General features: G+C 55.0%; 1 protein-coding gene across 1 annotated transcript in view; it reads right to left on the bottom strand.

Annotated features, from left to right (window-relative positions):
- The window catches only part of LOC142416210 (mitochondrial Rho GTPase 2), a 45,307-nt gene extending 29,235 nt beyond the window's left edge, over positions 1-16,072 (bottom strand). Inside the window, exons 1-22 of the mRNA XM_075515441.1 lie at positions 16,011-16,072; positions 15,288-15,379; positions 15,029-15,205; positions 14,603-14,750; positions 13,915-14,073; positions 12,829-12,952; positions 11,998-12,065; positions 11,794-11,903; positions 10,619-10,849; positions 9,910-9,978; positions 9,139-9,249; positions 8,883-9,028; positions 8,519-8,576; positions 6,847-6,965; positions 6,487-6,648; positions 5,567-5,697; positions 4,313-4,429; positions 3,542-3,777; positions 2,939-3,078; positions 2,247-2,377; positions 833-963; positions 196-357 (exon numbers count right to left, since the gene is read on the bottom strand). Of these exons, the coding sequence (XP_075371556.1) occupies positions 196-357; positions 833-963; positions 2,247-2,377; positions 2,939-3,078; positions 3,542-3,777; positions 4,313-4,429; positions 5,567-5,697; positions 6,487-6,648; positions 6,847-6,965; positions 8,519-8,576; positions 8,883-9,028; positions 9,139-9,249; positions 9,910-9,978; positions 10,619-10,849; positions 11,794-11,903; positions 11,998-12,065; positions 12,829-12,952; positions 13,915-14,073; positions 14,603-14,750; positions 15,029-15,205; positions 15,288-15,379; positions 16,011-16,020 (2,832 nt within the window). The 5' untranslated portion in view covers positions 16,021-16,072. The remainder of the gene's footprint in view (positions 1-195; positions 358-832; positions 964-2,246; positions 2,378-2,938; positions 3,079-3,541; positions 3,778-4,312; positions 4,430-5,566; positions 5,698-6,486; positions 6,649-6,846; positions 6,966-8,518; positions 8,577-8,882; positions 9,029-9,138; positions 9,250-9,909; positions 9,979-10,618; positions 10,850-11,793; positions 11,904-11,997; positions 12,066-12,828; positions 12,953-13,914; positions 14,074-14,602; positions 14,751-15,028; positions 15,206-15,287; positions 15,380-16,010) is intronic.
- Between the last annotated feature and the right edge of the window lie 91 nt (positions 16,073-16,163).

The following is a 16,163-nucleotide window of genomic DNA, read 5'->3' as shown; positions in this document are numbered from 1 at the left end:
AGAAAACAAGGACAAGCTCAAGGCTCACCCTGAGCACGACCACACCAGGATAGCTACACGCTTGCCACTCGTGTTTCTTTGAAGCCTGTGAACTGCAGGATGCGCTCTTCTCTCATTTACCCTCCTACGGTGACATGAAGTGCCCAAGCCCCACATGACCCCAGACCTCAGTGCATGAATTTCATAGTGTCCTACCTCTCGCACCAGTCGTCCCGTTTTTGCATCAAGTACAAGGATTTTATTGGAAGAAGTGGACACCAGGAGCTCGCCTCGAGGCACCGGAGCAAAGCAGACTCTCGCTGCAGAGTCCAAGGCCGTGCTGTTCAAATCGAGGATGCTGATGTCCACCCTCAGGAGCTGTGAAACAAGGAGCTACTGAACAAACGTCCCGGAGCAAATACTGCAGAAGCCTCAGGAGCCTCTCATGGCTCTCCTAACACAAGGCTATGGAGCCCCCCAGACCCTTCCCTTCCCACCTAATGAGAGGCTGCAGGGTCCAGGCAATGTCCCTGCTGCCCAGGAGAGCAGCTCACAAAGATGAGTCGGAGCTGACAGTCTACACAAGACTTCTCCAAATTATCTTTCTAGAGGGGAATGAAGCAGGAGAAGAAGAAACCTTGACCTTGTTGTTTCTGTCTCACCGAATGGAAAACCAACCTCATTGTAAGCACCCTGAGCAAGCGTCTGCTGTGCAGGTGAAGGGCCCTCTCCAACATTGCTGGTGCCCAAGGCCCTTGATCCAACTCATCTGATGCAGCCTATGGGAATTTCCCCTACGGCACGTGCTCCCCTCCCCACCCTCCCCCAGGAACAAGGGGAACCTGCTGGGTACCTCATCTAGAGAGCAGGCCTCCATCACGGTCACAACGTACTTGGAGGGACCCACGAAGGCCAAGAGGCGGTTGTCCCCACTGACCACCAAAGCATCCGAACCGCTCCCAGCATCCCGAGCCACCACATTGCCTGAGGGCCACAGCAAGAGAGAGAGTGAAGAGAGGAGCAAAGCCCACGCGCAGCCAGCTCGCTCTGTGATGGTGCTGCCCACTGGCAGCTGCAGCTTCTCCTGCCTCCGAATCAGCCTTGGGTTAATGTTCTGGCCTGAGAAAGAAGCAACCTCTGTTGTAGACAGTGCTACAAATTTTATCTGCAACACCCAAAGCATGCAGTGAGGCAAGGTCTAGATACATGGCTTGTCACCTGACTGAACATGCAGTGTTTTCAGGTGAGCAGAACAAAGTCAAGGGAATAAAATCGATTTTAGTGTTTATTTTTTTAATGTTACAGGAAGCTGCGACAAGGAGCTATGAAGTGAGATCTCAGCTGCAGGCTGGGTGTCTGAACCCTGCGCAGAATGAAGTCAGTGCCGAACCCCACCACGCTGACGTCAGTCAAGTGGGCAGATAGACCCAGAGGTGTAAAAATAGACATCAAAGCAATTCTCTGTATTTATTCCACTACCAAAAATCCACTGTTCTGTCCCTGGAACACGGCCAGGCAGTGAACACTGTTTCAGAGCGGAGTCAGCATGCGAAGGTCCAGCTGCAGCACTGACACCAAACCTGGGTTATTTTGGACAAATTCCCTGATCTCTCCGAGCCCCTATTCCTTCTCCACCTACTTCAACTGCACACTTCTTGGGGCAGGATCCTCCTCTTCGTACGATATTGCATAACAGAGCTCCCTTTGCCTGCCCAAGCTTGTGCTGCCACAGCTCATTTCAAAAGCGTACATTAAATGTGACATTAATGTTTCCAAACTGCCTTGCCCCTGCAGTGCTTCCCCTGCCTGCAGCTCTCCGCCTTCTCCGTTCACCAGCACAGCTCTTGCACAGCTGTGCTGCAGGCAGGATTAGGGAAACAATTCAGTTTAAACAAATTAAACTGTACATCCACAAAATGGAAAGACTTAGGGCTTGGGCATGAATAAGTAGGAAGACTCTACGCTTGTGTTGCTTCTAGGCAATGCACCGTTGAATCCAGACCTGAAAGGGCAGGTCTCTGCGATTCCAGCCCATTCACAAAATCAAAACACCAAGCAAGCTGAGAGCATTTGAATCGGGACCGGTAGGGAAGGGTTGGCAGTCACTAGGGTTTGCTCACACATATGGCATAAACACAAATGACACAGCTCAGAAGGTTCATCAGAAAATATCTCTCCGAGTAGGCTGAGTCTGGTTTGGCTTTGGTGCCAGGATGTCTATGCTAATAAAAAAAGAAGAAAGGCAACCCACAAGCCTAAAGTCTTACCCAGGACTCTCAGGACGTGGCTTTTCTGCGCCATACAGCTGTAAAGAGCCAGAGTTCCCTGCAAACAGGAGCTGAACATGAAATTGCCATCTGGAGAGAAGGTCAGTCCAGTGATCACAGTGCGGTGCTGCCTGAAAGAAGGCAGAAAACATGAAAAAGGGGAGGAGAACAAAGAAACAAAACCCCAGAAAACAGTAGCAATGTGAAGAACCCAGGAGAGCAAAATAACCAGGAGCAGGCAGAGGACCCCACTGTGCTCATGCCTGCAGCAGCCCAGGACAATCAACGCTCCAACTTCTTGGAAAACCGAGCAGCAAGCGCAGCACTCCAGCTGTCCCTGGATGGGACGTGCTCCCTCTCCCTTTGGAGCATCCTCCGCTTTCCATGCCAAGGCTCGCAAGGGCTCCCTATTCAGCTGCTCTCTAGGACAAGCCTTTTCCTACTGTTGGCCAACTGTCCACCGGGAAGCCATAAAGAAAGCCCTCACAGCCTTCACAGGTTGGACTTTTACCACCCAGAGCCTTGGCACAGCAGGCTATCTCTGCCTGAAAACCACTCAGCTGGGACGCGAGGATTGTCAAGCTCAAGAAAAGCACTTTTCCCACCTCCACGATTACCGCCGTGGCTCTTGCCAGGACACCCACAGTCAGACCCGTACCTGCCCCAGTGCAGCTCCCACTGCAAGCGCTTACTTGTGCTCCACCAGCAGATCAGAGGCAGCCAAGCTGAAGGTCCGTACCATCCCGCTGTCAAAGCCGCAGGCCAGGATCTGCTGGGTAGGGTGAAAGGCCACAGCAGACGGCATTTCCTCTGCAGCTGTGAAGTCATACAGCTGCGGGAAAGAGACACACCGCAGGCACAAAGCTGGATAAAGCTGTACCTGGCAGCCGCACCTAACACCAAAACAGCCTCAGACCTCCACTGAGAGTGTATCCCACAAAAGAAATCTCATCCTGCCTGGATGGATCTAAAGCCCAGCGAAGTCCTGGGTCTTTGGGCATTTAGATAAAGCCCTTGGGTATTATGTTTTGTGTTAAAAAGCAATATTCAAAAGATGGAGGAAAAGAAAATATTTTTGTTTAACAATACCTTCAGAAGTTAAGGCCAAGTTAGGCATTAAGCTAAAACTCTCAGAACTCCATACTCCAGAAGGATTTCCTGCCCATGGTACCCCCCATGCTTCAGGGAGGACATTTAATGGCTCTAGAACTGTGGAGCTTTGATAACTAGACTAAACGGAGACTAGGCAGGCTATTAATAAATGCGAGACACCTACTGACTCTCGTCTCACCTACCTGCTGCATGGAGACGAGGTCCCAGACTCGGATGGTATTGTCCTGAGACACCGTTGCCATCTGCTTCCAGATCCCCTCCACTGAGAACGCCAAGACGGAGTCCTCATGAGAGCGCATGAGGGTGTTATAGTCCCGGGACTGGATATCCAGGTAGCCCAGATTCCCAGCAGCGGTCGTGCACAAGACTTTGCGGCTGTCCGGGCTGATGCAGACAGAACTCACCGGAGCTTCGTGCTCTGGAGAAAGACACAGGAGTCAGCAAACCCCCTGGAAAAGGAGCAGCAGCAGCTGGAGCACAGCTGCTGAACCAGGTTCACATTTAGGAAGGTAATGCAGACAGGAACGAGCATCCCACGTGACCTCAGGATTGAATGCTTGCAGGTTTGAGTTTAGTGACAAATTACTCCCTGCCCTTTCTAGAAGTCCCTGGGCTCTGCTGTTATGGTGGTTGTTTCAAAAAGAGTAAAGAACTGCTCAACTTCTCCCCTAGTTTTTCATGGACAGAAGAGCCATGGGTACAAGGGCACAGAAATCAAGATTGAATGCCTGCTCTCACCCAGGACATCCTGCCTTTCTCCTACAAGAATGAACATGAATAATTGCTGTTGAAGTAAAAGACTTCCAAGCCAGCCACCCCTAGAGACAGCAGGCATAAAAGATGCCCTCGTTCATGAGAATTGCTTTAGGAGACATGGCAGTGGTGCTTTGGCTTCACAGCAGCAGGCTGATGGAGGTGTGGAGCTCAGAAGCACCGGTCCCAGCTCTACTCACCTGCCTCTAAGACAACGGCTGAGAAGTCCAGTGGCCATAGCCGTAGGTAGCCATCTTCTGAACCCGTGGCACAGAAGGTTGAGGAGAGGCTAATACTGTTTATAGCAATCCCAGGGCCTGAAAACCCAAAACACAACACTACCTTGTACACTTGAAACAAGAAAATTCAAGCTGAGGGTTTCCCCCTTCCAAGAGCCGAGTCCAATGGTCCACCCACACCAGCAGCTGAAGTCTCAGAAGACGACGCCAGGAATCCCACGGTGACCGACAGTATAGGCTGAAGAGTCTCAGCTAGCCCTTCTCCGGACTCAGAACACGTTCAGTCCCCATCCCTTTCCAGCACTCCTCTTTACCATCGTGCAACTCTCACCAGGCACAGAAAATTCTTACCGCTTGTTAAACCCTGCCATATTTTGACTTGAACAGGGTCTTGTGGCAAGGAATGTCCTGGATTAACTGCCTGAGATACAAAACCCTTTAATTTCCGTGTCTCAAATCCTCTCTGCGGCGTAGTGAGAAGGGAGAGAGAATACAGATCTACAGAAACTGGGCCTTTTTGATTCAGGTATAACGTCCGTTGGTCAAAGCACCGGCACAAGCCAGCACTGCTACCAGGAGGACACCCAAGGACATCGTTTCATCTCCTCTTGGGTGTTTTCTCGCCCATGAAGTGAGAACCGGAATTACATACCTCTCAAAGGGGCATGCTCTAGATTAATTAGCTCAATTTGCCAAAGTAAACTATGCACTAAGTTTTAAGATATCAGAGCAATCACACTTGAAAGTGAATTCTTCCCGCTGTTAAAATTAATGGAAGAGCTGAAAGCTATGCTACTTAGTATACAGCAACAAAGACTTCCCAAACACTCTGCCCAGGCTGAATAATGAAAAAATCCCCAAATTCATCTTTTTCGTTGGTCTGCTTAGTTCTTTTTCCATCTCTACATGAAGATTCCCATCAGCAAATTAAGACCTTGTTTCATGTTTCTAAAAGTAGTGTTTCTCTGAAAGTGCAATCAGCATTTAAAATGCTAAAATTCTTTCTTAAAATGATACTTTGCTGTACTAAGGAAGATTATTTGCAGTACTTAAGAGGCAAATAGCTAGCAATGATCTAATCAACCCAAAATACTCCTTAGCAGTAGGTAAATAGCTGGTTTATTTTACCAGGGATTTGTTTGTCATTTCTGACCCCGATGACGGTTGAGGTGCTCCCTGGCTGGTCCCCTCCTCCCCACCTCCAGATTTTCCTACCTGTGCCGCTGCCTGCCTTGTCCTGCCGCTGGCAGCCCCGGGGCTGCGCGGGCAGGAGCCGCCGCACGCTCCTCATGCAGACGTTCTTGTAGTCCACCTCCAAGACGTGGCCGCTCTTGCTGCAGACAAAGCTGTAGAGGAGAAAGACCCCTGCTCTGGCACCCCAGGGTTAAGAGGAGCTGTGCTCGCATGATTTCGTAAAAACCCAGCTTGGTTTACCCGTTAAACTGCTTGCCTGATGGAAAGCAACTCCGGTTCACAGTAACCTAACAGGTTAACGAGGTGTCCAAGGGCACCTTTCCATGCGCTGCCCTACAAATCTACAACCAAGTCAGAGCTTCCTGTTTTATTTCTTGTCCCTTTGAAACGTTAATTAGCAAAAAGAGCTAAAAACTCGGCATAGACTTCAGAAAGAAACCTCTCTCTGCCACAGGACACAGCCCGGGGGAAGGCAGGGCCAGCTGAGCCGACAGCTCTGCCTTTATGGAACAGTATGGGATAGCAACAAAGGACCGGCTTTGACAATTAAAATAAAACAACAAAAAAAGCGTGTATCTGTCTATATGCAAGAGGGTGTGTACCGCACTCCTCCTGCTGCCAACAGAAAGCTAACCACAAGCCTCGGGTGGGGGAGAGAGTCACTAAATACGGCAAAACATCAGTATGGCAAGAGGAAAGACCCGTTTCTTGGGCTATTCTGCAAGCAGCCAAATCTCTCTTGGGAAACAAAGTGTGCTGAGGAGGGGAGAGGCTCTCCCAGCTCCAGGAGACACCTATATTTTGCAGGGAAAACCCAGCAAAATGCCATGCTCATGCAGAGGAGGGAGAAGGAGGATGCTGAAGGCAGCCGAGAGCCGTAGAGCTCCCTCCCGGCAGGCTGCCCCGAGGACGGGTGACGGTGGAGCCCTGCAGCCCCTTACAGCGTGCGGTCCTCCGGCTCCCGCTCGGCCGCGTGCCCCTCCTCGAAGGCCAGGTCGGTGAACTCCAGGGAATGGTACTCGCCCAGACTGACGGGACACGAGCGCAGCGCTCCGCTCCGCACTCGCCACAGCCTGACGTTGTCCCGGCCGCACGACACCATCCTGTCCCGGGAGAGACTGCGTGAGGACCAGGGCAGGACTCTCCAAGCCCCTGGTGAAAGGTCAGTGCCCCGAGGGCCACCAGCGGAGAGCAAGGACAGAGAACAGGAATGACAAGAGGACGGCTGCGGCACCATGATTCCCCCCGCAGCTGTGCCAGAACCAAGGCTTTTGATTTTTTTTTCTTTTTTTGCACGCTACCTGGTATCATCAAAAAAAGCAATCTTCAAGGCCTGGATGTCCACATCGGTGTGCGCTTTGGCCAGCACGGCCACCTCTCCACCACGGGTCACCTGAGCAGCGTTCCACACCACCACCATCTGAAGCAAGAAGACGTGATGACAGAGCTGCTTAAACGTGGAAACTTTGGCAGCAAAAGAGCTTTTCATCGCAGCAGCTGACCAGCTGCACATACAGGAGCTGGGCACAAAGTATCGATAACAGAATTGAAGCAGGGGAAAAAAATTCTCTCGCACAGAGGGTTTAGGACAGTCCAACAGCTTTGCAAAGCTTCACGGCAATATACTTGCCTGGCTTCCATAATTATAGGTTCTAAATCCCAGGGCTGCCTGGCAACAGGGCTCAGACTTGGAAAGAAAATCCACAGAGGAGTGGGAATTCTGCCTGCTGAGATATGAGAGCTGTACCAGGGCTGAGCCGGTCCGCGAGAGCTGAAGGAGGCACGTGTCCAGCTGCACTGCCTCTCGCAGCACTTTGCTCTGATGCAGGTTTGCGTGCTCGCAGTGCCCATCCCGAGGGGCAAGAGAGTCCAACCCTTTCCCCAAAGGAAAGGAGGAGACAGGTGGAGAAATGCAGGTGATCTGATGCTCTGCATTTCACAACAGTGTTAAAAACAGACCTCAGAGGCCGGGATGGGCTGAGGCATCACCCTGGGAGAGGTGCTCCTGGCCAGCCCTCCGGCACCCCCCGTTCTCCCATCCTGCTTTCAGCCTATTGATCCCCCCCTCCCCAGTTTCAGCTCGCCAGCTCCCACCCGGATCACGGACCGTTGCCACGTGCCAGGAAAAAAAACCAGAGCGCTGTTTGTTTTTTCCTGCAGGCAGTCTGCAGTTAGCGATGGCACAGCTAATTGCTGGTGGTTGTCAATAAGGGATCAGTGGATGAAAACAGTTCCACCGATAAAGCAAAACCCCCAGTCCCATGAAACAATTTTATTTTTGACTGCTACACATGGGATCTGCGTCATCCCCTAGCTACATCAGTGGGTGGCAGCTTCAGTGCCCAGCATCCCTTCCGACAAGCGATGCCTGCGATGCTCAGAACTGAAAGATTAAACCTCGCATCTTGCCCTAAATGCTATAAAAAAGTTCTTTGGGGGCTCTAGTCAGTGCTGAACCTCCCATTTCAATTCCCATTCTTCCACTACGTGCTTGCAAGCCTTCCAGCTCAAAATACCACACAAACATGTGTCACCCTCAACCTGGTGGGCCAGAACGGCTGCGGAGGTGGGCAGCAACGCTGCGCGTGAGCCTGCAGCGATCCCCACAGGGTGCGGGCAGAATAACACAGCCGCCTTCATCACCCCGGCTGGGCTCCTAGCTGGGACCACACCAGGGACAGAAACAGCCCCAAAGCTCAACCTGAGCAGGTCTCTTGGGCTGCTTCCGAAAGGATTTGTTTGCTTGCAGCAGAGGATGGTGCATGCAAACACTTGCAAGCATCAGGTAGAAGGGAAGTATTTTCTAAGCAGCTCGTGAGAAAGGGATGTCTCTGACTACAGTGAAGAACGTGTCTAGGAAAGCCCAGAGCAGAGGTTTGTCTGCAAAATAACTACGTAATCTGAGAGAACAGCCTCCTCATGTTGCTTGTTCGCAGGGCAGGGAAACCTCCAAAAGCAAGTTTCAGTCCTCACCGTTTTGCCATGCCCGTCCTTTCCGACGCTGCACAGAACGGCTCCGCTGTAGGAAAAGCTGCAAGAAGAGGCCACCTGGTGAAACGCAGCTCCTTGTACCCCGAGCGCATCTCAGCGGGGAATAAAAGGAGACAAGTTCAGAGTAAGGGGAGACAGCGAGACCTGAGGGATAAGCTCAGGAGGGAGCTGGCAGCATATTGGCTGTTGCGGGCCAGCTGCCAGCAGGTCTCAGTGATAAACACAGGCAGCTGAAGGAGACCTATAATTCACCCCCGGTTTATCACACACGAATAGCACAGAAAAGCTGCCGTGCTGCAACACGTAGCCCACCTGAACGCATCCCTGCGCCCAGGCTGAAACCCACCTCAGGGACAAGAGGGAGCGGACGTGGGTTTTAAACACCGAGAGGCAGCTGCCCGTCGGGAAGTCCCAGAGGCGCACGACGCTCAGGGGACCAGCCTGCGCGGAAGCCAGCAAGGTGCTGTTCCCGTTGAAGGCCAGCGCCGACACCTGCGGGAAGCACCAGGGTAGAGGCTTTCGAGGAGAGCTGGGAGCGGGGGGTACATCTGGGGTACAAGGACAGGGTTGCCGTACGGCTGTGTAAAGAGAGTTACGCTCACCTTATCCGTGTGTCCGATGAAGAACCTCTGCTCTCCGGTCTGGATCTGCAGGGTCACTATAACAGCGTGGCAGGGGTAGACCACCGCAGCGTTGTTCTGAGTCCACAGTGCCTGCAGGACCGAGACAGGAATGAGAGGGCTGCAGATCCTCCAGAGGTGCCCAAGGTCCTAGGCTGGACCTGCAGAGATTTCTTCAACAGATCTGCTGCACGTGTGCAGGTGAGAGGATGCTCTTCCATACAAGTACTCTTCTAACTCGCAAAGGAAAACTAAGAGCCAGCCGACATCCTACTTAATTCAGTGGATTTACTGTACCAATCATCTCTACTACACGAACAGCAGATACAAGAAAAATCGTGTTGTTGGCAGGGCTTTGAACTGGCTGAACCAAAACGACCCTTTCTTTACCCTAACACAGACTGCAAGCCGGGCTCCTGCAAGGCACAGTGCCCCATGGAAACAATCCAAAACACAGCCCTTCCTTTCCAGACTCCTACAAAGCAGCTCTAATTTTAACATGTTAAAATGCAGAAGCCATGAGATATAAAAGGCCCCCATAATTTCTAATTCACCACTGTAACAGCAGAAGACCCACGCACAAACATAAGCTCGTGCCCATCTGCTTTGGGGACATTTTCGCCATCAAAAAGTGCAGGAAGGGTGGCACTCAGCTGCCTTTGATGCCTCAAGGGGGAAAAAAAAAAAAAAAAAAAAAAAAAAAAATCAATCTGTGATTACACATCAGCTCCCCAAACCTTCCGAGCTACTGACCCATTTGGTGCTGCAGCCTCCAAAGCCAATAATGGTTCTCAGCTTCAGGATGGGATCTGGTAAGAGCCTCTGAAAAAAAAGCAACAGACAGCACCGTCGCACTCAGAGCCGGGCAGAGGTCCTCTGCCCACGGGGCCCCTCCGTCCCCATCGCTCCTTTCTCTCTAAAGCACAGAGGCAGCTTCGGGTTCTCTCCTGTTCGAGGGGATGGCTTTAAAGTATTTAACGTGGCAGAAGTCAAATCTGGAAGGAAGGAGGAGCTGGGATTTCCCAGGGTTAAGCAGCTCTCCCACCCACGCTTGGGGGTTACAGCCAGCCCTTCCCAGCGCCCTGGCGATACCCGGAGAGCCGCCGGCGGCTGCGGGAAGGGCTGTCCTCTTACCCTGCAGGCAGAGGCTCTCCTGCCGGACGGCACGCCTGGTCCAGGGCCCTTCCCGTACACGCTCTGGGCAAATTAGTAAACATACATTATTGGCTTAAGGTCAGCGCATTCGAACACAGGGTCCCTCTTTCAAGGCAAGTACGATACTAGCAGAAAGGAGAACTGCTAGTCAGAAAAACTAACGCCAGCAAAAGGACTCCATAGGATTAACTGAAACTCCAGCCTGAAGCTTGTGTTCCCTCTGCTGCCTCTGCCGGGCTCGCAAACATCAGCTGTAAGCGTCCAAAGCCACCTTTGGGCTGCTGTGACTCCTCAGCACTTCACCCACCTCCTCTGAGCCGGCGCGGATGGCTCGGATGGTTCGTTTGCTCCTCTGGTGAGCGTACACATGGATGCCACCGTCACTGACTGACAGCGATCGCCCAGCGTCCCCTGCACTGTGCGGTCTCTGGTTCTTCTCTAGCTCCTGGTCCGCAGCAGGCACAGCTCTCGGAGGCCCTGGGGCTGTCAGGTGAACCTCAGGGATGCTTTTCGTAATTACAGGACACTGACGCGGCATCTGAGAAAGAGCAAAGCCTCAGAGATCAGCCCTCCTCCAGCGCCTTCCACCCACCGCAAAGGCAGAGACAGGGAGACACCCACATCTCTCCCGAGTGACTCTTCAGAGCGATACAAACAAGGACCGAGCAACGTGGAGGGAGAGCATCCCTGCAGGTACCTGACTTGGCCAGGTACGTTAACCAGCCACTCTCCCTACGCTCCTGGTGTTGTCTGTGCACAGTTCACCTCCTCCAGACAGCAAACCAGAGCCCCAGGAACGATCCAGCCCTGAACAGTCTCTGGAAGAGCTGCCCTCTCTCCAGTGAGCAGAGGAGGCTACAAGCGCCTGGCCAGCCAGCTCGGCACATCCCCGTTCAGAAGAGCAAAGTGGTCGCGCTCCTCATTTTCTCCCTCTCCGCCACACGAGAAGGATGGCTTCCCCCAGTCCCTCTCCAAAAGCCCACCACCACGCTGCCTGGTAAGCCAGTCTGAGCACCAGCTCCCCCGTCACCACCAGCAGGGAAGGGGAAATCAGCGGCCAGGGCAGCTGCCTGCAACCCGGACCCCACACGCTGCTCTGCTCCCCAAGGATCAGAGCCCCGGATCCCCCCGAGGGCACCCAATCAAGTTCTTTAGTCCTCGTTTCCTATCTATAATTTGAAGACACAACTATTTGCTGCCTCAGCTGAGACAGGGAGGATAGATGTCTGGAGATTACGAGGTACTTGGCATTTATCTTGTCTCTGCTCTGTGCTATGCCAGACTGAACCACCCAGTCATTAACTGCGGGGCTGCAGTCAACAGACCATGCCCAGATCAGGGCTCTGACCTGCCCGGATCAGCTGCGAACGACAACAAGCAGCTTCTACGTCCTAAATAGAGGAACTCAAAGACAAGACGTGGGGAAAAACTCCATGGGAGGCAGAAAGGAAGAAGCTGCAGCCTCCTCCACGGTGCACTTACAGCTTTGGGACTGGTTATCTGATGGACGAGGGACAGTCGGTCACGGACTGCTTTGGTGAGCGTCACCGGCTGAGGCAGCTGCCGGACAGGGTCCTCTGAGCCTTGGCCACCTGGGTGACATGAGGAGCGGGTTGGGCTCTTTCGGAAACCCAAGGCATCCACCCGGGGTGGCACAGCCTGGGCTGCTGTCCCCAGCCTTCCCACCTGCCGCAGGACCCGAACAGCTCTTCTGGATAGAGTCGTACGGCAGCTTGGACCCCTCGGATGGGAACCTGAGCAAAACCAGAGGAAGGTGCCATGTAACTGGGCTGCTGCACTGGCACCCAGGAGTCTCGCGCGGTAACTCACTGCCCGGCACAAAAGCCTCTTCGCTGGCTCCTATAAGATTCCCCCATTTTCCCCTTCTTCTCCCAAATACAGGGGTACTAAAGCGTCTCCCAGGTCTGATCTACACCGCTATTTTCCAGGGGTTAACCTGGCACCGCGCGCCACTAAGCCGATGACCGTGACAAGCAGCCGCTTATGACCGACACAGTTCTCTGGCAAAAACCTCACCCCCGATGGGAGCCCAGCCCCGAAGCTGAGGCAGGTACGCTTACGTCTGCCCCCCAACGAGGCGTTAGGGCCGATGACAGCTCAGCAGCCCCTGTCAGGCTACCCTGTAACTAGCAAAAGGCTGAAGCGCTTCCCAAGAACAGCAAGCGCAGAAGAAAGGCTTGCATTACGCCGTTAGCCACGGGAGCAATCCCAGCAAGAGATCATCGAGAGGACTGGTGTTATTGCCAGGCACAGGAGCGCTCTGCAGCCTTTTTCCTGCCCCGAAATATCACCAATCAGCAATTAAGCTTAGACCAGGGTAGATGTGTTAACAACACCTAAATGCTGGAGCTGGGGTGACCAAAACGTCTCCATTCGAGCCCCAGGTTTGCGTGGATCTGTCATTCCTTAAGTGGCATCACCCGTCCTGCCTTCCTCCGGAGAACGGGGAGGTCTCAGAGCCGCGGTGGGTTCAAGCGCAGCCGGGAGCAGCCATACCTGATGTAGTCGTAGAGGTCGTGCCACTTCTCTCCCTTCGGCACGGGGAAAGCCATTTCCCGCGGCATGGGAGCGACCCCGCGGCAGGCCAGGTCGGCTTGCCGGGCCTCGGAGAAGGTCACACCTGGCAGCACAGAGATAAAGATAAAGAGAGTGAGTTCTCCAAGGCCTGTGGAGCTGACTGAAATCACGTGTTTCCCACGAGACACGGGTGCAAACCGCTTCCCCCTTTGAGAGCATCTGAAAAACAAAGATTACAACCCCCAGGTCTGTAACAAACTAACACACCTTTGCACAGGAATATTCCTGAAACTCTCAACCTCCACAAAAGACCCCAGAGCATAAACCCTTGGTATCGGGTTATGAATCCCCCAGGTCCAAGATTCACTTAGTTTTCTATTCAGTGATTCAGCAGTTTCATATGATTTGTGTTAAGGCTTTTTTCTCATTTTCCTGTCTTCTTTCCTTCATGCATTTGTAAATTCATGAAAGTCTTCAAGATAAAACCAGTTTCAGGAACCTGAAAGCAGCATCTATAACTTCCTCCTCACCGATGCCTTCCAGCAGGCCAGTCGGTTCGGGCAGATTTCCAGCACAAAAAAAGAAAGGCAGAAACAAAGCTTTTGACTGAAGTATCTCTGCCACACTGAGCAGGTGGATTAAAAAAAAAAGTAGGTTGGAAGATTTCTGAGACAAAAAAACCCACAGGCTCTTCCAGCAGATAAAAGCACAGGCCTCGGAGAAGTGAGGCTTGGTAACACCTGAAAAAAATTCTAACCTTGGTAAGATATTTAACTTTGCTCTTATCATTCACTTTTACAGCTGGAAAACGAGAGGACGCTTTCCTCCAGAGGTCGGGAGATTGTGTTCACCAGCGCACGTGAAACTTGACATCGCACCGAGTATTTTCCCCTTTCTGCTTCGTATCCCCCTGCTACAGTACCGGCAGCCCAGCGCTCTGCCAGGGCTAACAGCCCTGCCGGCATCGCGCCTGCCAGAGCGGCTTTCAGCCCCCGTGGGTTCCATCCAGGCTGGGTTTAAGTCACAAGAGAAACCGGAGGCCACCCCGAGGCCTCAGCTCCTCACCTGGGTCAAACACCAAGTCGCTGGTGCAGAGGTTTTTCACCAGCAGGTTGGAGCAGAGCTTGACGCTCTTCAGGTGGCTGTAACGGCGGTTGAGGTAGAGGGAGAGGATGGAGTGGAGGTCAAGCACCAGGCAGGTCCAGCGCACGTCAGCAGGGGCTGCTCCCATGAGATCTGGGGAGGAGAGCGGCAGGTGGCAAAAGGGAAGATGGGAAAAGATGCTGCAGGCCTTGGACCGTGGACCTCGCAGGACGGGAGATGCGAGGTTAACGCGGTTGAGTAGGAAGTATGCACCACGCAAGACTCCCAGCAGCCTCGGCTTGCCTGTGCCAAGATGGGAGATGGGAAAACACGCCTTGTAGCTCGCTACCGCAGCGCAGGGGTGGGGAAGGACACACAAGCAGCCCCACCGCCTCCGTGGACTCGTGCCCAGCCTGACGCTGCACCCCACTGCTCGGGAGAACGGGGACGGGGGACATCCCTCCCAGGAGCTACAGCTCCGACCTTCCAGCTGCTGAGGGTTCTCCTGCTCAGGACCACCACTCTTCACCCTCCTCAAAGGCATCAAGTCAACTTCTGAACTCGATTTACTTTCTAACAATTTATTTCGGTGGTGATGCGCCAGCCCGATCCTGACCGCGCCGCGAGCAGCAGCAGCAGCACTGCGAGCAGCAGCAGCACCGCGACGCACGCTCCTCACCGCGCCTGGACGTCCCGGCCGCGCGGTCGTACGTCGAGCCCTTGGCTGCTCCGCAGACGAAGGGGAACTGCAGCCAGGTGGCTGTAGATTTGAACTCCTTAAAGAGGTTGGAGAAAGAGATGCGAACCACCTGGTTTTCCTGAGAAGACAGAGACACGCACAGAGCTTTAGTCACCCTGGTGGCTTCGGCGGGGAAATGCTGCAGAGGAGAAGGCAGGTGGCCGTGTCCCCTGTCCCCAGCAGCGACGCCACAAGGACGGAAACCATCTCTGGCGCGGGGTAACCCACAGCAGCGACAAAGACCAGCCAAGTTCTGCACCCCCAAGCGCAGAAGACCACCGCTGCCGCCCCCCGGTCCTTCAATCGGGCCGCGACGCTAACGACGGCGGTTTAACGAGGCCGCCCCGTGTCACGTACCTCGGTGGCGACGTCCAGGTGGACGAGGAAGTGCTTGCGGGGCATGGGCCTGAAGAGCAGGTAGAGGTAGCGCCCCGCCAGCCCCAGCGACTGCGTCCCCGTCCGGGGCAGCTGCAGGTAGCTGCCGGTGGGGACGGAGCCCCGGATCCGGTAGACGGTTCCCTTCAGCCTCGCGTCCTTCCGAAACCGGGGAAAGGGGTGACGGGGGGGTCGGCGCTGCCGACGTCCCCCCGCCCCGCGGTGCCGGTGCCCCCGTTACCGTGAGGGCGGCCACGTCCCCCTCCCTGGCGGAGCGCTTCCACTCCTCCACGCGGAAGTGCTTGAAGACGTTCAGGTAGGGGCGCTGCCAGGCTGCCGGTACCGGGATCGGCGGGTGCCCGTACCCCCGCCCGGACGCCCCCCGTTACCGCCCGTACCGGGGACCCCGCCGATGCCCCCGTGTCCCAAGGTCCCCTGCCCTGCTGGCGCCCCGCCACCTCCGTGTCCCGAGTCCCCCCCCAGCCCCGGTGATGCCCCCGGTACCTCCGTGCCCCCGCGCCTCGCTGACGGCCCCGTTACCCCCATGCTCCGGGCCCCTCCAGCCCCGGTGACGGCCCCATTACCTCCGTGCCCCGAGTCTCCCCAGCTACGGGGTCGTCCCCGTGCCCCGAGCCCGGTGACGGAGCCGGTAACCCCCTGCTCCGAGCCCCCCAGCCCCGGTGGCACCCCCGTTATCTCCATGTCCCGAGCCCCCCATGACCCGAGTCCCCCCCGAGCCCCGGAGACGCCCCCGGTATCTCCGTGCTCCGAGTCCCCCCAGATCCGGTGTCGCCCCCGTTATCGCCGTGCTCCGAAGTCCCTCACGCCCTGAGCCCCCCAGCCCGGGTGACGCCCCCGTTACCCCCGTGCTCCGAGCCCCCCGCATCCCCGGAGTCCCCCACCAGCCCCGGTGACGACCCCCGTACCTCCGTGTCCCGAGCCCCCCCCCCCGCCCCGCCGCTACCTGCCGCCATGGCGCGCGCCGCCGGCTCAACCGTCCCGCGCGCCCGCCGCCAATCCGCGCGCGCCGCCCGCCGCCACGCCCCGCGGGGAGGGGCGGGAGCGCGTCACGTGACCCCCGCCCCGCCCCCTCGGGCGCGCGAGGAACGTGTCCCGT

The sequence above is a fragment of the Mycteria americana genome, chromosome 12 (assembly GCF_035582795.1).
Source record: "Mycteria americana isolate JAX WOST 10 ecotype Jacksonville Zoo and Gardens chromosome 12, USCA_MyAme_1.0, whole genome shotgun sequence".
NCBI lineage: Eukaryota > Metazoa > Chordata > Aves > Ciconiiformes > Ciconiidae > Mycteria > Mycteria americana.
The sequence above is the reverse complement of the archived record's forward strand: the minus strand, read 5'-3'. Positions and strand labels throughout refer to the sequence as shown.